The following is a 19,797-nucleotide window of genomic DNA, read 5'->3' on the forward strand; positions in this document are numbered from 1 at the left end:
TCAGTACGGACAAAACAAACGTCCATTTGTGTTTCTCCCTTGTGTTGAGACTTTGTAGGATGAACGATGAGATTTATAAGGGCACGGGGGGTGACCAATAAGGTATGTGATTAGGGCACAGAGAAGGGGTTTGTTGACCGGGACGTGACGGTGTGGTGGCTAAAAAGGGAATGAAACCCATCCACAGAGGACGCGAAAAAAAACCCAGGAGACGGAGCGATGAAAGTAGCTCGTGTTCCGGTGGAATACTTTAACATCGTGCGATCGTGAAAGACGACAGGGGTATTTGGAGGGCTTCCATCCAGCAGTGGATCGAGAGAGGCTGAGTGGGGAGGAGGACGATTCTTTTGGTGATTTCGAAAACGTTTATTGGTTTGGCAATGTTTTTGTTTATTGTAGTACGGAGTTAGACTGATGGCCTTAATCTTAGTTATCTTGTGGTTGTTGTTTGATTTGCATCCCACTGGCATTTGTTGCACACAGCGTTGGTGTACGGTGCTATTTCAGGAATATTTCGATGTTTTTTTTCCCTGGCTTTTCTGTTTGCACAGTCACATAGCCACTTTAAGACGTTTTCTTGTTCATGTTTTTTTGTTTTTTGTTCGTTGCGGTTGCACCCGATTCAAGAGCCGAATGGCTCACAGGGCTATCTATACCTAATAAATGGAACTAAATGGAACTAAGCCCCGCCTCTGGCCGAGGGGTCAGGGGTCACGGCCAGCTGTTCCTGGACGCCTGCGTCGTATTCCCTCGTCCTCCTCTTCCTCCTCCTCCTCTGTCGGCACAAAGTCAGTGTTCCCCTTCCCTTCGATAAAAATTGAACCCTCCGCTCATTTTCGTCGTCTGTAGTTCGACTCCCGCTCGACCCGGTCGCTCCGTGGCCAATTCCTTGACTTGCAAAAACAACCGAGACCGAGTAGGCCGCAGCCGAGGCCCCGTTGTTTCCTGGCGTGGCTGCCGGCGAAGGCGAGCCCTGCCCGGCGTCGTTATCAGAATGGCCAGGGGTGGTGGTGGTGGGGGGGTTTGGGCAGTTTTGCCGTAAGCCTCACCCGATAGTGACGGACATTTAAATGTTTTTTTCCTTCCCCATGTAGAGTTTTGCGATTTAACGTACGTGACGAAATGTGTGCGGTAATGCAACTGTTTATACCTTTAAAGGCCAATAAAACACATAACACGAGCGTCGCCAAAAGTACAGGAAATAACTTTTAAATAAAGGGAATATATCCCTTACTCAGGAAAGCCTTGAAGACTCGAGACTGTGTCAACAATACTGCAATTTTATAACATTGTGTGTGTGTTTATTTTATCGCGTCTACATGCGGGTGCGTCTGAACTTGGAAGTCATGCATATTGACGTTCGGCCCAATTACCTTTTAACGACTCTTGTTGTTTGGCACAGTGCAGAAAGATTCCGTTGCTGTGCAATAATCGCATGTCAATGTTGTGAATGTCGAAGGGTTAAACTTTACCCCGAGCAAGGACTGATGTTTTATTGACAATGTTAAGTACTATACTAAAACACGGATAGTCCGCTGAGGTGACTTTGGTTTTTAATGGAAACTTTTTTTTAGTTTCTGAAGTTAATTAAATTACTATAAATTTCGATTTAAAGCTTTCGTGACTGCAGGGATTCATCTTCTTGGTTCTTTCGGTAAAGTCACGTAGAATGGAAATAAAATAATGAAATCAAAGAATAAAATTCTAACGACGTTTCGGCCACAACACAAGTGGCCTTCAGTTGAAGAAACAGGTCTATCAAGAAGACAGAACTTGAATGAGTTTTGTCTTCTTGATAGAACTTGAATGAGTTATGTCTTCTTGATAGACCTGTTTCTTCACCTGAAGAAGGCCACTTGTGCTGTGGCCGAAACGTCGTGAGAATTTTATTATTTTATTTTACTATAAATTACTCTCTACCAAACAGGAAACCTAGGTGCATTCCAAGAGTATTATATTTTAATTGTCCCTGAATTCCCTTATTGAAGGGTGGCTATTTCGAGCCATTGCTTGATTTTGTTATGAATACAGTGTAACTGGTTATATTATTGCAAGAGGAACTCGTTGTGATGGGATTCGTCATAACCGTACTGGGATTTAAACATACAGTATTGTTGCTGGACTGTATTTGAGTGTGATATAGCTTTCAAAGCACTCTAAGTAAAGATGGGTGGTGGTACAAGCTTCAGAGGGCCATTGTTGATCAATTAAAACACGTATCGATACAATTTGTGTTGTGGGACGCTGTAGTTAGCACCGAGTATCCATTAAAAAGTAAGGAAAATACTTTATATTCAAAGAAAATTTTAGACAAAATTGAAGTACTGTACATTGTTTTTAAAAATGGAATAGTTTCTTTAACAGCCGGACACTGTTGTGTATATAATGTGATGGATCCGTTGTTATAGTATGTTTGTGTTCCACAATCGGATGGAATTTGTCATGTTCAGCTTAAGATGAAACCTATTTACTGCATCTTCAATGCATTGGACAAAATACATTTTTGAGTAGGATAGGCTTTTTCGAAGGTGATATACAGTACAATTCTTCTCTTACTATCGACTTTACAAACAATTTATTTTACCAACTAAACAACAAGTATGTAAAAAAACGTGAATTGGAAATCTAGGTTAAAAACAGAGCTTACCATGTTATTTTTGTTACAATTTTTTTTATTGTATTTCAATAGGAGCCCAGTACAGAGCAAAAATTAGGCAGAAGGGGGGGGTGTACAGAAATTCCACAGACCACAGTCCTGCACATTGCATCTGGGTTTAAAGCAGGGGGGGGGGGAAGTGTCCTCGCCGCACTATGTAATTTTAAAAAAATCCTTGAAACTCTTTTACAGCATGACTCACCTGCCCGAACCATCGGAGGTGTTCGAACCCGATGTGTCCCGCTTCCGCGTGCAGCGCCGCTCGTGGGATGAGCTCCGGGAGGTAGTGCGTGCCAGCCGCAAGCAGCAGAGCCTCATGGCCTGCAAGGCCCCGCACGAGTTCCAGTTCGTACGTTACGGCAATGAGGCCGACCCTCAGCGATCCCACCGCGTCTACTTCCTTGGTGCGACACGTGCGGGCAGTGGACACACATGGCACTTTCACGTAGCCATGGGCCCTTTCACTATCAACTTAGTAGTGATAGGGCACCAGAGCAAATTTAACAGCACTCACAATCCTTCATCTTTTTATAAAATAAGAAACTTTGCCAATCGACTGTTGGATGAAGGCCTCTGCACACCATGTCAGTAATGGGCAATCTCACTACACTTCACCATACTGGTTAGTGTGGGGGGGGGGGGTCCAGGACTGGTTCAGATATCATTTTCTGCTGATGTTAGCCATGGCTGAAATCAACGCACCGTTTTAATAATGCAGTATTCTAACCACCGCTACCATCCACTCATTCCTTATATATATAGAGACTTCATTTATTAATCACAGAATGTACTTGAGAAATGTCATATAGAACAAAGGCTCATTCTGACTTGAAGGAACTTATTGGAACGAACCAAGGACCAATGTACAGTGAGGGAAAAAAGTATTTGATCCCCTGCTGATTTTGTACATTTGCCCACTGACAAAGAAATGATCAGTCTATAATTTTAATGGTAGGTTTATTTGAACAGTGAGAGACAGAATAACAACAAAAAAATCCAGAAAAACGCATGTCATAAATTGATTTGCATTTTAATGAGGGAAATAAGTATTTGACCCTCTCTCAATCAGAAAGATTTCTGGGTCCCAGGTGTCCTTTATACAGGTAACGAGCTGAGATTAGGAGCACACTCTTAAAGATGGTGCTCCTAATCTCAGCTTGTTACCTGTATAAAAGGCACCTGTCCACAGAAGCAATCAATCAATCAGATTCCAAACTCTCCACCATGGCCAAGACCAAAGAGCTCTCCAAGGATGTCAGGGACAAGATTGTAGACCTACACAAGGCTGGAATGGGCTACAAGACCATTGACAAGCAGTTTGGTAAGAAGGTAACAACAGTTGGTGCGATTATTCGCAAATGGAAGAAACACAAAAGAACTGCCAATCTCCCTCGGCCTGGGGCTCCATGCAAGATCTCACCTCGTGGAGTTGCAATGATCATGAGAACGGTGAGGAATCAGCCCAGAACTACACGGGAGGATCTTGTTAATGATCTCAAGGCAGCTGGGACCATAGTCACCAAGAAAACAATTGGTAACACACTACGCCGTGAAGGACTGAAATCCTGCAGCGCCCGCAAGGTCCCCCTGCTCAAGAAAGCACATATACATACCCGTCTCAAGTTTTCCAATGAACATCTGAATGATTCAGAGGACAACTGGGTGAAAGTGTTGTGGTCAGATGAGACCAAAATGGAGCTCTTTGGCATCAACTCAACTCGCCGTGTTTGGAGGAGGAATGCTGCCTATGACCCCAAGAACACCATCCCCACCGTCAAACATGGAGGTGGAAACATGCTTTGGGGGTGTTTTTCTGCTAAGGGGACAGGATAACTTCACCGCATCAAAGGGACGATGGACGGGGCCATGTACCGTCAAATCTTGGGTAAGAACCTCCTTCCCTCAGCCAGGGCATTGAAAATGGGTCGTGGATGGGTATTCCAGCATGACAATGACCCAAAACACACGGTCAAGGCAACAAAGGAGTGGCTCAAGAAGAAGCACATTAAGGTCCTGGAGTGGCCTAGCTAGTCTCCAGACCTTAATCCCATAGAAAATCTGTGGAGGGAGCTGAAGGTTCGAGTTGCCAAACGTCAGCCTAGAATCCTTAATGACTTGGAGAAGATCTGCAAAGAGGAGTGGGACAAAATCCCTCCTGAGATGTGTGCAAACCTGGTGGCCAACTACAAGAAACGTCTGACCTCTGTGATTGCCAACAAGGGTTTTGCCACCAAGTACTAAGTCATGTTTTGCAGAGGGGTCAAATACTTTTTTCCCTCATTAAAATGCAAATCAATTTATAACATTTTTGACATGCGTTTTTCTGGATTTGTTGTTATTCTATCTCTCACTGTTCAAATAAACCTACCATTAAAATTATAGACTGATCATTTCTTTGTCAGTGGGCAAACGTACAAAATCAGCAGGGGATCAAATATTTTTTCCCTCACTGTAGATCTAGGAGTGGTAAGCAGTTTACATTGACCTTAAACTGCAACATGATTTGGTGGAAAGATTGAATGGATAATTAGTTGCAGAGTTTAGCAGTACAATAAAAGTATTTTTTGTGGTAAATCAACAGGGAAGTACAATTTGCATGACAAGATGAAAATAGGTATGTCACGTGAATTAAGTTTAACTGGGGTCTCTGTTACAGGTATGCCAACAGGAAGCAGGGAGAGCACTCTCTTCTATACTGAGGTTCCAAGGCAGCTTCAGAATGAAGGACATACATTCTTGTCATGGACACAAATGTTGGATCAGTTTCAGGTTCGTACCCACGAATAATCATTGCTCAGTTTACAGGTTTTGAGTAAATTTGAAATTTCCAAGTGACCAGCAGTAGTAACTGGTATTTCACGTTTTACATATTATAAAGACCTTATTACGATTAATGTAGATGCTGGATTACTTTCTTGTTTTTTCTTTGCCAGTTAATAGTTGTGTTTATGTTGATGTGAAATGGTGCAAAAATGTGTACACTTGTAGTGAAATTGCAAATATGTTCTCAACAGTCAGCAGTACAACTTGGCACATTCTCACGGGAAGAAGAACTTCTTCGTGAGCGGAAGAGGATGGGCACTTTCGGGATCACATCTTACGATTACCACAGGGACAGCGGAACCTTTCTTTTCCAGGCTGGTGGAAGCATCTTCTACTGCAAGGATGGTGTCAACAACCAGTTCACCGTGAGTCTTCCAGTGACTTGTTTTCTGGTCAGTTTTTTTAAGATAGGATTTAATTTCACTTACATGCCTATTTCTGTTTGTGCTGTGGACAGACATCACAGCTGATGCCAACAGAAGTGCAGACAAGCTGTACTGGCAGCCGCATGGATCCCAAAATCTTCCCTCCAGATCCATCCATCGTCACCTTTATCCACAGTGGTGACCTCTGGGCAGCAAGTTTGAAGAGTGGGGAAGAGTGCAGGCTCACCTTTGCTCACAAAGGTTCACAGCAAATTATTAACAGTCTAGTTGCATACATGTACACGGAACTGCCCGCAAGCAAATTTATAGCCAGTTTACAAATAAATTGACCTCTTATGGGCTCTGCTTTGCAGGTGTGGGTGGAGTGGCTGATGACTGCAAAACAGCTGGTGTGGCCACGTTTGTGATTCAAGAGGAGTTTGACAGATACACCGGCTACTGGTGCTGTCCTGTGGCACAAGCAGGTGATCCTACCTCTCCTTCCACTTGTCATTGATATTTTTCATGAAATTCTTAGAAACAGATAGGTATGTAACACCTGCCTCGTTAAACCTACCGGAACTGCAGGTGCTGGTGACAGCAAAACTCTGCAGATTTTGTATGAAGAGGTGGACGAGAGTGAGGTGGAGGTCATTCACGTGCCAGCTGCCGCATTGCAGCAGCGCAAAGCAGACTGCTTCCGCTACCCCCGTGCCGGTAAGTGCCCACACACAAAGAAAAAACACACAAACATGACAAAAAACCCTCAATAACATAATCACAGAATTCCACATTAGCTGTGTCTAAGTTGCCGTCATTTGCGATTACTTGGTTGTAACAGAAGTCTGGTCATTAACCCATCCCAGCGCCCCACCCGCGCACACCGCTAGGTTTGCGACAAACACACGGGGTGACCCTGGCTGCAGCTGACTCTCCGGAGGTATTTCACCGTTTGAAACAGCGTTCCCGATCGGCCATAAACCGGCCATTTTTTCTCTTGTGTACATGGATAATGTGTGGTAATTTAAACAGTAACCGTCTCTCACGTGGAAATATTTAACTAATTTACAAAGGGTTTATTTTTTCATTGAGCAGTTATGTATACAGCATTCACAGACACGGGTCGTGCAGGAGATAGACTGAAAAAACACGGTTGTGTACCCTCCATGATCCGTTGATTGCTGGGATAGGGTGTTGGCTCAATAAAAAGAGATCTTTAAGTTAGTAAAAATGTGTTGAAATCATGACATCATTGGCATGACATTGTTTTTCATAACATTATTGTAAACACTTTTCAACAATGCTTTTATTTTTTTGTCTTTTTTTCAGGGAGTAAAAACCCTCTCGTTTCACTTAAGATATGTGAATTCACAGTGGACAAAGAAGGCAGGGTAAGTGGAAGTGATCATAATTTTTTTTCAATGAATAATTATTTTATCTGTGGGTGCTTCTCAAAACAGGGAAAGTTATTTGGCTATTGAATCCCTTACACTGTGTTTCAGTTAAAACCAACTGCACACATCTGTTCTTCAGATCACAGACGTGGTTGACAAGGAGTTGCTGATGTCACTTGATGTGCTTTTCCCTGGCACGGAATACATCACGCGAGCAGGCTGGACTCGAGATGGACAGTAGTAAGTGCACTAAGGACATCACACAATGGGCACGGCACTCTTACGTTACAAGCGCTTTGCGTGCAATGCAACGCAAGCTTTAGGCATCTAATGGATTCGCCTCCCCAAAATTTTCTTGGTTCTCAATTCGATTCAAGAAATAACTTATTTTTGTAAAAATTGTACTTACTATTTGCATTGTTTCTCGTTCTTTTTTGTCCCATTTATAGTCTCGTCTCCTCCATTCTGAATATAACAAGTCTGTCATTGCATATAGTTTTACTATACCCTAAAGTATTACTTCTCACACGATTTATTTCACGCATCGGGAGCGTGAGAATGGACATTTATCAAATAACCATTGCGTCATCATTTGCCTAACAGGCCATGTTTTAGAATTGGTGGTTGTGGTGAAATATTTGATGTGTGTGAGCGTGCCGTTTTTTGACACTTGCCTCTTTGTCCCTTTGCAACTTCTGACATCTGCAGTGTGTGGGCCCAGCTGCTAGACCGTCCTCAGCAGAGGCTGCAGCTGGTGCTGCTCCCATCCACGCTGTTTGTGCGTTCCCCATCTCCAGGTGGAAAGTGGGATGAGATCGCCCGAGCCACCCCGGGCAGCCTCACTCCCTACCTCATCTACCAGGAGGAGACTGACATCTGGATAAATGTATGGCATGGCAAGCAGCCGTTAATTGAACATCCTTACGCACAACACGGGACACGTCATCTCTCTGACTGCCAATAAAGTTATTTAGGCTTCTGGTGACAATGATATATGTATTGTTGACCTTCAGGTCACCGACATCTTCCATCCACTTCCTCAAGAGAAAGACAATGAATTTACTTTCATCTGGGCAAATGAGACCAAAACCGGGTTTCGCCACCTGCATCGGGTCACAGCGCTTTTACAGCAGAACAGCTGCAAAAGCTCTGAGGAGTCAGCCCCAAACCCTGGTAAAGCTTTCCTTATGAACATGACATGCATTGCTTGCTAACATTAATTATCGCCATTCATAATAATCATCAGCTATGATCACTCCTCTGCTGGAGGAAAGTCTCCCAACGCCGTCGCCATCTCTCATAGTCCTGCGATGTAAAAATCCACTTAGCACCTGCACACCAGCTGATCTCAACGCACCATCTCTGCAATTGATATCCTCTTGGATGTGTTCTCTGAATGTATGCATGTTGAACTTATTTCGCACCATATACATAGCCAATCGTGCTCATCGGAGGTGCGATAATTGTACTGATGCTGCTGATGATGCTACTGATGGTGCTGATGATAGTGGTAGTGCTGGTGATAATGGCAGTGATGTCAGAAGTTCCTCCCACCTGCGCACCTGTCCCGCCTATATAATCACCGGGTGTGACGTCACTAATTCAGCAACCCCTAGAGTGATCCCCTCTCTCGGGACTACTTTGGTGGAACTTTCCACAGTAATATCTTCAAAAGGGGGATTCTGATTTCCTTTCTCAGAGGGTGTTCCATACTGACATTTACTGTGTTAATCCTGCTTCAGAGGAAGTAGGTGTGAAGAGACTTAAGAAATTATTCGTAATTTTCTAACAAGGGGAAAGTGCCTCCAGAACCAGAGAATCCCAGTTGCAGTGCTATTCTCACGCGGTTACAGGCTTAGTGTGTTTGTCATTAAATCTCCTCGTATCGTGCCAAGATCTTTGGCCTGAATTATTTTAATAGCACTGCTTCGTGTTTTTGTCATACGTATAAAAATGATTCTGGTTGACCATATTTCCATCTTTAAAACAACAATATACTGCGTGTGTGTATATAGATATCCACAGTATTTCTTGAACTAGTCTTATGTAATCATATTGATTTTTTTTCAGCTGATTTTTTGTGCCCCCTGAAAGAAGAAATTGTCTTGACCCAAGGAGACTGGGAGGTGCTTGGTCAGCAAGGATTCAAAGTGAGCAACCTAGCTCCTGGTTGGATGGTTACATTAGACACCGGTTAAGGCACTGTGGGTTTAGAAATGTAGTGAAAACTTGGCATGATTCCAATAATTGTCATGATTTTGGGATTTTAACATTCAGTTATTTCTTTTCCTCACTTTTTCCAATGTCATTTGTATTGTATCTATGTTTTATGTGTCCTCAGTACAGTTTTTTATATACCATTAGCCTAAATGTAACAGCATAGCATGTGTGTGCACTTTGCATAAAGTGTAATTTATTGATTCCTACATGTCTGATGAGATGTGTGTATGCTTTGGGATCCCTGCTCTAATCCCCCTGCTGCCCCCCTTCTTCATTCTTGTAAAGCGTCTTGAGATATTATTTTTGTAAGAATCAATTTAAAATGTATTAATCTATGTATTGTCACAGGCATACTTTCATCCTGTTTTTAAAATACCCACTGCCACCAGGTGTGGGTGGACGAGGCGCAGGGCTTGGTGTTCTTCCAGAGCACACGGGATTCACCACTGGAGCATCACCTGTACGTGGTGAGCTACGTGAGTCCGGGGGAGGTGCGGAGACTCACCCAGCCAGGCTTCTCGCATATCTGCTCACTAAGCCCGGTAAGGAATTTCTTGTTTATTTACTCCATCCCCTTTGATTTATAACTAAGAAGGTAGCAAAAAAGGAGGTTGATGATCGACAATGCACAATCTATAGCACTTGGGGAGAAAGATGGAACGGTAACTCGTGATAGAGATGTAATCTTAATATCAGTGAAGGAATTGTATGCATATTTTAATGCAAAGAAAATGCGTTTAGCCCAGGTATAAAACTCGATCTGAGATTAAGCTTCAAATGCGATTAATGTTTATTATTGTAATAACAGCTGTCACTGTGCCATTTCATTGCATAACACCACGACGATTACGTACACTCTCTTTTTTGTCTCGTTACCTTGCTTTGCCAAACGCGACATAACCAAAGTCTTTGGGGGGGTGGGGGGGGGGGGGTTTGCCCGCTGTCCCTCTGCTGCAGGACTTTGACTTGTTCGTGACGCAGTGCAGCAGTGTGACTCGGCCGCCAGCCGTGCATCTCTTCCCCCTGTCAAGCCCGAGCTCGGGAGCCTCCTCCCACAACGCGCCTGGACCCTGGGGCAGCCTCATGGAGCCACCTGGTCTGCTCATCGCACATCGAGTCGTGCGGCACATTGAGTTTAAACGACGTCCAATAACGTAATAATGTAATTGCACGTCGTTAGTGTTTATGGCATATTCTCAAGTGTATCTTTATTGCCAGCTTATGGTCTGTTTGAATTGAATGTCTAAAAATAAATAGATTTAATAGGCCTGTAAAAATACGGCCACTTGCAATGATATGAAATGTCTCAATTCTGGGTCATGATTTGATTAAATAATCGTTACTTTTTTTAACGCTGGAGTGAACGTGGCACGTCTAGTAGCTGTAGCGTTCACCTGAACCCATGGTAACATTGTTGTTAATGGAAGTGGCCTGTAGTGGTTGGATGGTTTATCTAAACCCAGTACATACAATAACAACACCATCGTTTCACTGCAAGCACAATTCAGTGCGTATATTGCGACCTTCCAGTTTTATTCATTGCATGCCAAATGTTTTAACATTTTACACGACGAACACAGCACGTGTTGTGGTGCTCCAACTAAAATCACGGAAGTCTGAATTATCCGTGCTTTACCAGAGAACATGCAGGAGTACAAACCACCGGTCATATTCAACTTCAAGAGTGAGTCCGGCCCCACGCTCTTCGGCATGCTCTACCATCCGCACAACCTGAAGCCAGGCCAAAAATACCCCACCGTCGTCTTTGTGTATGGGGGGCCCCACGTGAGTGCAAGCAACTGCGCCCAACAAGCACGCCCTGCAGTGCCACCATACCCGAGTTCGAAATAGTTAAATCTTTGATCCAGCAGACGGTCTGTTCCACTGCTGCTTAAACGTTTCGTGTTTCACAGTGTGCCGTACTATTTGATCACAGTAAAGTATACTTTCTTGCGTAAACGTTTGCCATGCATATATATTTACTTTAAGGATTCACACCACCTCTCTGCACCTGTTGTTGTGTCGCTCAGTACGAATGCATATTTTAGCGCATCTAATGTGTGAAGCAATACGAGTTGACTGATGAAGAACTATGATTATATAAGTGACAGAATAATAAATGTCTACATGTGGTGCTTTTAATTTTAGTTATATCGGCGTGGAGAAATGGCTGTTATAAAATGAATCCTGTTGTTGAAAAGTAAAATTGTATTAAGAGATTTGCTAAAAGCTGCGAAGTTGCATGAAGTACAGCTTGGTTTAGTTTCAAGTTTTTCTTTGCTTAACCAGGTGAGAAGTCGAGACCAGGATAGGCTTATTTATACAGTGACCTGGATGACTAAAATGACAAAAACAATAACATAAAACAAAGTACCGCAATAAGCAGATAGAGGAAAAACATCCAAATATAAATTCCAGTAAAAACAACGACGTTACGCAAGACATCAACAATTGCACAAACACAAACGGATGTTAAATAACGTAAATTTCACACATCGAAATTTGTCTCGAGCGCACGGCTCTCATGTTTCCCCCGCAGGTGCAGCTGGTGAGCAGCTCTTTCAAGGGCACCAAGTTCATGCGGCTCAACACGCTGGCGTCGCTTGGTTACACCGTGGTCGTCATAGACAATCGCGGCTCCTCCAACCGAGGGCTACAATTCGAGGGCGTTCTCAAGCGCCGAATGGTTCGTGGTGATCAAAGCAAGCCGCCACCCTTTCTTGCTTATAATGTCACCGGTGCTGGCAACGTTTGATTTAATTCCACCACTATTTAACTGACTTCCAACACGTGTTAAATGCCCAAAGCCTGGGCTTGAGGCTTGCAGTGTCTTGTTTCTGTTTGTCGTGATTGTTCTGTTTCATTGTGTGCTTTTTACGTTTTTGGTGACAAGAGTTTGATATCTGATGAAGCTTAGGCTTTTATGTTAGATTCTAAAATTACTTTTTTTTCTGAAGCTAATATTCAGAAATATTGATGCTGTCAATAGTTTTTTTACTGAAAAGCTAAGAAATACTCTTAAGAAAATTGGAATGGATTATATTTTACTTTGATGATAAATAAGCAAGTCTTGCACCGTGCAACCTACTGCAGTGAAATACAAACTGGTGTAAGCAAAGAGTGCATTTCTCCTCTGCACTAACGCCGGCTGGGCGTTTATGTTCACCTGTTGCTTGTTCAGGGCGAGGTGGAGGTCGCTGACCAGGTGCAGGGGCTGCAGTGGCTGGCCGAGAGGCACAACTTTATCGACCTGACGCGTGTCGCCATCCACGGCTGGTCCTACGGAGGGTACCTCTCCCTCATGGGACTCGCACTGCGCCCGGACATCTTCAAGGTGCCCTGCTTACGCGAGCTTCAAGAAGAGGGACTGATGTATTGAATAGGAATTCCGTTTATGTTAACACTCGATTGTCTCTGGGTGGATTGTCCGGGTTGTGTATAACCCGTTTTTTCCAATTTCTTTTTATGGCATACTTGCTGCTTTATTAGTTACTCTTCGAGGGTGGGCAAATGTGTGCTCAAGTGATTGCAAATATTTGGGCAAATAAACCACTTATCTTAAGATGCACTAAAAACAACAGAAAAATTACCTCACCCCCATTCTATGTAGTTAGGATAATTGACATTTGTTTTGCTTTATCCAGGCATTTGTTTTATCCGGGCCTCCCCTTCCATTCCCATCACCCCTTATAATTGAGAGCTGACCATGCAGGATAGCGTCACTGGGTAACTTGACATATCGCAAATCGTGACAATTTGTCATTTGCTGCGGGACTGAGTCATTACATGCCTCCTAACCGAGGCTTAATACTGAGATTGGAAGAGATGGGATGAGATCGGATGCATTGAAGGTTGATACGGTCCTCGACTCTCATTGTACAATTCTAGATTTAAAGCTTTCGTGACTGCAAGGATCCATACTCTTTGGTTCTATTCGGTAAAGTCACATAAAAAACAACAAAAAATAAAAAATTCACGACGTTTTGGCCACAACACAAGTGGCCTTCATCAGGTGAAGGGACCGTGCTGTCATGAGGACAGCGTTGGAGTGAAAACAGCCAAGCCCAGGTCGCGTCCTTTAAGCTGTGTGGGAGGAAGCAAAACGCTTGACAAAGGAATTAGTATAGAAATGAGCAGGATATACGTAGGAGGTGTATGGGCCATGATGGACTAGGAGCAGGTGGGGACCATAACGGACCAGCAGCAGGGTGGGGGGGGAGTAGAGTGAGTGAGTGGAGTGAGTGGAGTGAGTGAGCGGAGTGAGTGAGTGAGTGGAGTGAGTGAGTGGAGTGAGTGAGTGAATGAGTGGAGTGAGTGAGTGGGGTGAGTGAGTGAGTGGAGTGAGTGAGTGAGTGGAGTTAGTGGAGTGAGTGGAGTGAGTGAGTGAGTGGAGTGAGTGGAGTGAGTGGAGTGAGTGGGTGGAGTGAGTGAGTGAGTGGAGTGAATGAGTGAGTGAGTGGAGTGAGTGAGTGGAGTGAGTGAGTGAGTGGAGTGAGTGAGTGGAGTGAGTGAAGGGGACCAGACTGTCCAGAGGACAGCGCTGGAGTGCACACAGTCAAGCTCAGACCGCGACCTCTAAGCTGTGTGAGAGGAAGCCGAGTGCCCTGACAAAGGAATTAGCATAAAAATTTGCATTTCATTGGCGGACTTAGAATGAAGGACGATGTACTGGGGGGGAGCATATGCAGACAGGCGAGGGGGAGAGGGAGGAGCCCACATATTGATGGTGTGAAAAGGGAATTTAAGCAGCTGCGAAAGTTTGGGATACCACTACTTAAAAAATATACTGTACCATTAAAAATTAGCTTAATGTGTGGTTTGATTCAGAACATCTTTCCAATGGTTGCTTAATTGATGGACCAGGAGCGGGTGGGGACCATGACGGACCAGCAGCGGGGGGGGGGAGTAGAGTGAGTGAGTGGAGTGAGTGAGTGGAGTGAGTGAGTGAATGGAGTGAGTGAGTGGAGTGAGTGGAGTGAGTGAGTAGGTGGAGTGAGTGGAGTGAGTGAGGAGGTGGAGTGAGTGAGTGAGTGGAGTGAGTGAGTGAATGGAGTGAGTGAGTGGAGTGAGTGGAGTGAGTGAGTAGGTGGAGTGAGTGGAGTGAGTGAGGAGGTGGAGTGAGTGAGTGAGTGGAGTGAGTGAGTGAGTGGAGTGAGTGAGTGAGTGGAGTGAGTGAGTGGAGTGAGTGGAGTGAGTGAGTGGAGTGAGTGAGTGGAGTGAGTGAGTGGAGTGAGTGAGGTGAGTGAGTGAGTGGAGTGAGTGGAGTGAGTGAAGGGACCAGACTGTCCAGAGGACAGCGCTGGAGTGCACACAGTCAAGCTCAGACCGCGACATCTAAGCTGTGTGAGAGGAAGCAGAGCGCCCTGACAAAGGAATTAGCATAAAAAAATTTGCATTTCATAGGTGGACTTAGAATGAAGGACGATGTACTGGGGGGGAGTATGTGCAGACCGGCGAGGGGGAGAGGGAGGAGCCCACATATTGGTGGTGTGAAAAGGGGGAATTTAAGCAGCTGCGAAGGTTTGGGATACCACTACTTAAAAAATATACTGTACCATTGAAAATTAGTTTAATGTTTGGTTTGATTCAGAACATCTTTCCAATGGTTGCTTAATTTGAAACCATCCTCTCGGTTGAAATTGTGTCTGTGTTTGTAAATCTGAATTGCCTCGTGAACAAATCTCTTATAAAAACCCGTGGGTTTGCAAAGAACCTTTGTATCGGAGAAAATTATATCGTGATCACCCACAGTGTTGTAACAGTGATCAGCTACGGCAGAAGAATTCGTTCTGCCGTGTTTCAAATCTGATTTGTGCTCGCGGATTCGGTCAGAGACGTTGTACACTTTAGAGGGGAACAGTGATGCATTGTTAGATGGTAAACTTTTTTCTCTCAACACCGTTGTGTTTTTTTATGGGTTTCATCTTCCTCTTTGTGAACACCCTGCAGGTGGCGATAGCGGGCGCGCCGGTGACCGTGTGGATGGCGTACGACACAGCCTACACGGAGCGCTACCTCGGCACCCCCGACGAAAACATGTCCGGCTATGAGAGCAGCTCCGTGGCCTACCACGTGGACAAGCTGCCCAGGGAGTGCGTTGTTAGATTGCAGTCGCATTTAGATGCCGCACTCCAAATAGTTTTTTGTAAACATTGTATTTCCACGCTTTTGTTGCCTTCAGCGCGATCGTTTGCTGCTGAATTATTTGTCCGTGAAAGTAGATTTTCCGGCTAATGATACGTGCGTTAAATTGTTCGTGTAAAACGCGATTATTTGCAATTTCTGCACGTTTTATGATCGCATCTTACTTAAGCAATTGCTTGGAATAGATCAGACAAAAAATAAGACAGACAATACAGAAGGGACTTAACAACAAGAGATGGAACATAGACGAGACGGAAAAACAACAGGGACAAACAGGATAGTACAGATGAGACAGGTGTTACGGTAGGAAGAAAATTGGTTACATTACCAATGAGGCAGCACAAATGGGACGAGACAAATATATATTTCGAATCCAAATAACAATTCGTTGAGCCGTGGGAGGAAGGGGGCATGAGCTATAAAATCCCAAGTGCTCAGACGACACTTCGCTAAAACCACAGGCTTCGACGTAGGCATAAACTTGAGCAGTTTCTACATTGCCAGCGTGTGTCATGCTGTGGCTTTAGTGGTGAAACATTGTGGTCTTGTGTAAATACTCCCCTACGTTATCAATGAGCATTACATTATTTACTTACAATTGTCGAGAGTTCTCTCATGCATCATACGTATTTAACCAACTGCACTATATACTTTTATCATGGGACCTTTTTTTTGCCAGGACCAAAGAATGAAAAATAAGAATAGGTTTTACCCTTTTACCCTCTCTCTCAATACTACAGGTGTTAAGATTTCGATTTAAAGCGTTCGTGACTGCAAGGATTCATCTTCTTTGGTTCTTTCAGTAAAGTCACGTAGAATGAGAATAAAATAATAAAATAACACAATAAAATTCTCACGACGTTTAGGCCACAACGGCCACTTGCGTTGTGGCCGAAACCTCGTGAGAATTTTATTGTGTTATTTTATTATTTGATTCTCATTCTACGTGACTACCGAAATAACCAAAGAAGGTGTTAAGATGTTCAAACACCAAATAGAAACCTTTTGCAAGGGATCAGGATTGCATTAACCACAATTACTTGTGGTGAACATGCAAGAAAAACAGGCTCTGATACGACATGCATTGTCTTTGAAACTGATTGGCCTACACGAGAGACAGCCTTCTTTACGGTGAATGCCTTTTGGCGTCCTCTGGTCTGACAATAGTATCAGAGCATGTTTTGTCTGCATATTCACCACAAGTCATTGTGGTTAATGCAGACTTGATCCCTTTCAAAAGGTATCTATTTGGTGGTTTGAACATCTAAACACCTATATACTTTTGCTTATCGTGTACAGTTGTGTTATAATGTTTAAACAAATCTGATATTGCGATTGTGATTGACTTTCCCAGGCCAAACCGGCTGCTTATCCTGCATGGTTTCTTGGATGAAAACGTTCACTTCTTCCACACCAGCATGCTGGTGTCTCAGCTGGTGCGCATGGGCAAGCCCTATCAGCTGCAGGTACTTCCCTTTCTCCATTCACTGCCAGTGCTGCCGTTAAAAGAAAGACGCAACTCAAAAAACAAACAGCTCTTGTTGATACTCACCAGGGCTGTGTATCATAGATACTCACCCAGGCTGTGTTTCACAGATACTCACCTGGGCTGTGTGTCACAGATACTCACCCGGGCTGTGTATCATAGATACTCACCCAGGCTGTGTTTCACAGATACTCACCCGGGCTGTGTGTCACAGATACTCACCCGGGCTGTGTGTCGTAGATACTCACCCGGGCTGTGTGTCACAGATACTCACCCGGGCTGTGTATCATAGATACTCACCTGGGCTGTGTGTCACAGATACTCACCCGGGCTGTGTATCATAGATACTCACCCAGGCTGTGTTTCACAGATACTCACCCGGGCTGTGTTTCACAGATACTCACCTAGGCTGTGTGTCACAGATACTCACCCGGGCTGTGTATCATAGATACTCACCTGGGCTGTGTGTCACAGATACTCACCTGGGCTGTGTGTCATAGATACTCACCCGGACTGTGTATCATAGATACTCACCCGGGCTGTGTATCTTATATACTCAACTGGGCTGTGTGTCACAAATACTCACCCAGGCTGGGTGTTGCAGATACTCGGGTTATGCATCGTAGAATCTCACCCATGTTGTCCAGCAAGAGTGAGGTTTCGTGAATGATTAAAAAAACCTTATAAATTGTGTCTGGCTTCTCAATAATAGTGCCCACGTGATGTCAATACATTGACATTATATTCAAACATATGTGATTGAATTCACATTGACGTGTACTCGAATTCCGCATTGATGCATTTGACTATTCATTGAAACTCTTTTTTTTCTAAATCAACTAAGTTGATATTTTGTGTCGAGCAAGCAGTTGCAAGGGCTGCATCTTTAGTAATATAAAGAAAAGTAATGCGTCGATATTGTTTCGTCTTTGCATGCGCGATTGGATCTTACCTTTGGAATTGGCCTTGTTTTCAGATCTACCCCAACGAGAGGCATAGCATCCGTTCAGCCGAGTCTGCCGAGCATTACGAAGCCACTCTCCTCCACTTCCTGCAGGAGCATTTGTGACCGGGAAGTTTTTAGAGTTTCTGGCTGGTTCACATGTGAAGGTATTAACACGCTTGCTTTTGATACTCGCTGCACTGGTGCACCCGCAGTCGTTTCTGTCGGCAATCAATGTTTTACAGAATGGTATTTTTAATCCGTTTAACGCTATGAACTTTACGTGCTCCGCCAAACCCTGCTGGCTTTTAAATGTCTCCTCTCGACAGCTGTGATTGCGGAGGACCTAACGGGGGAGCGGTGAGAGAAAGGACTTAACGCCACGGCTGCTTTTGTGTCAATCGCTCGGCATGAATGCACAGTTTATTACAATTCTTTTGTAAGAAGCAGTAAAGTATAAGAACTATTGATTCTCATTAGATATAAAAAAGATCAACTGTTGGATGTGTGCCTTTCATTTGCTTTTTGACGAGCGTGTTGTAATAGCTGCTATCAAACAAATCACTTTGATGGTCACTTTAGCTTTGCACGTCACCGGTCACATTTTTGCGAATCTGCCACTGTGCATTAAAATATTAGCAAATTTAATCATGAAGAATATTGTTTCAAATAAAAAAAACACGAACAAAAGTGGTTGCTTCATTTTTCCTGTGTTCAACTTTCAGCTTGATTCCAAAACCTATACATTATTAGTTGTTTAAATTACAAATACAGTAAAACCTTGGATTGCGAGCATAATTCGTTCCGGAAACGTGTTTGTAATCCAAAGCACTCGTATGTCAAAGCACTCGTGTATATCAGTTGTGATCACGTGACGCTCAGCAGATAAAGAGTATACGTACTCCTCGTATTGCAAGACCCCGCTCGTTTATCAAATTAATATTTAAAACACTCGCAGACCAAGTTACTCGCAATCCAAGGTTTTACTGTAATGTATGTCCTACTGTTACATATGTTTTCACGGTTTTTCCTGTGCAGCTCTCTGATATACAACCTGAAAACACAGGTTTTATTCACAGACCAATTGTAACATGTATATCTCAATGGTCATTCATCTGTGGTCTTTCAATGCAAACACATAATTAACAGTCTTTTATCAATCCACTGCTGGGTGACAGCATCCCCCACGTACATCACCATGCTGGTGAGTGTGGCGTGTTTAAAAGAATGCCCAGGATCGGTTGAGATATATATTCAGATATAATTCCACCGATGTTGGTGGCCACGAATCAAAATGAGATCACTTGGTTTGAGCACAGTGCGTTAACCACTGTGCAACCACTCTTCTCCCATGGTTGTCATAAGTGTATACAGAAAATAGGTTTGAGCAGCGAAACGCTAAGATGTTTTGATTATAATAAACGGACTAATATATAATATAATACAAAATGTGAGCTCTCCAAATATTTTTTTCTCAAAATAGGCTTTCACGTGACCATGGTTTTGCTAAATGCGCCTGCCAGGAATGTTGGCCTTTATCAACCTTGCCAGACACGTAGGCACAGCAATTCCTCATGCTATATTTAGCTGCTGCACCCCTTAAATATTCGCGTATATGCTGATGCGTGCAATACTCGACCTCTCCATGGTGCTCAAGGGTCATTGGTGTAGGATGGTTTTAAAACCGTCGTGATTCAGTGGTACTTTTCTTCCGCAGTTATTTTCCAATTGCGCCATTGGGGTCATGCTACTCGATATTGAAACTG

At 43.7% G+C, this 19,797-nt stretch overlaps 1 protein-coding gene across 2 annotated transcripts; it reads left to right on the forward strand.

Annotated features, from left to right (window-relative positions):
* The first annotated feature begins 648 nt into the window (after positions 1-648).
* LOC116942056 (dipeptidyl peptidase 9-like) lies at positions 649-18,721 on the forward strand. 2 transcript variants are annotated; one of them, XM_032953605.2, is made up of 21 exons: positions 649-788; positions 2,849-3,060; positions 5,313-5,425; positions 5,671-5,844; positions 5,937-6,105; positions 6,219-6,329; positions 6,433-6,561; positions 7,174-7,235; positions 7,378-7,478; positions 7,947-8,124; positions 8,252-8,411; positions 9,309-9,388; positions 9,848-10,000; positions 10,416-10,554; positions 11,098-11,243; positions 11,998-12,144; positions 12,640-12,792; positions 15,408-15,550; positions 16,957-17,068; positions 18,065-18,198; positions 18,361-18,721. In XM_032953605.2, the coding sequence occupies exons 1-20, from the start codon at positions 664-666 to the stop codon at positions 18,155-18,157; spliced, it is 2,700 nt and encodes an 899-aa protein (XP_032809496.2). In that variant the 5' UTR covers positions 649-663; the 3' UTR covers positions 18,158-18,198; positions 18,361-18,721. The 2 variants fall into 2 exon arrangements, with proteins under 2 accessions (XP_032809496.2, XP_032809495.2); XM_032953604.2 differs by having other exon boundaries at positions 18,065-18,721.
* The last annotated feature ends 1,076 nt before the right edge of the window (positions 18,722-19,797 follow it).

Source organism: Petromyzon marinus, chromosome 13 (assembly GCF_048934315.1).
Source record: "Petromyzon marinus isolate PM22_M1 ecotype Great Lakes invasive population chromosome 13, UKy_Petmar_22M1.pri1.0, whole genome shotgun sequence".
NCBI lineage: Eukaryota > Metazoa > Chordata > Hyperoartia > Petromyzontiformes > Petromyzontidae > Petromyzon > Petromyzon marinus.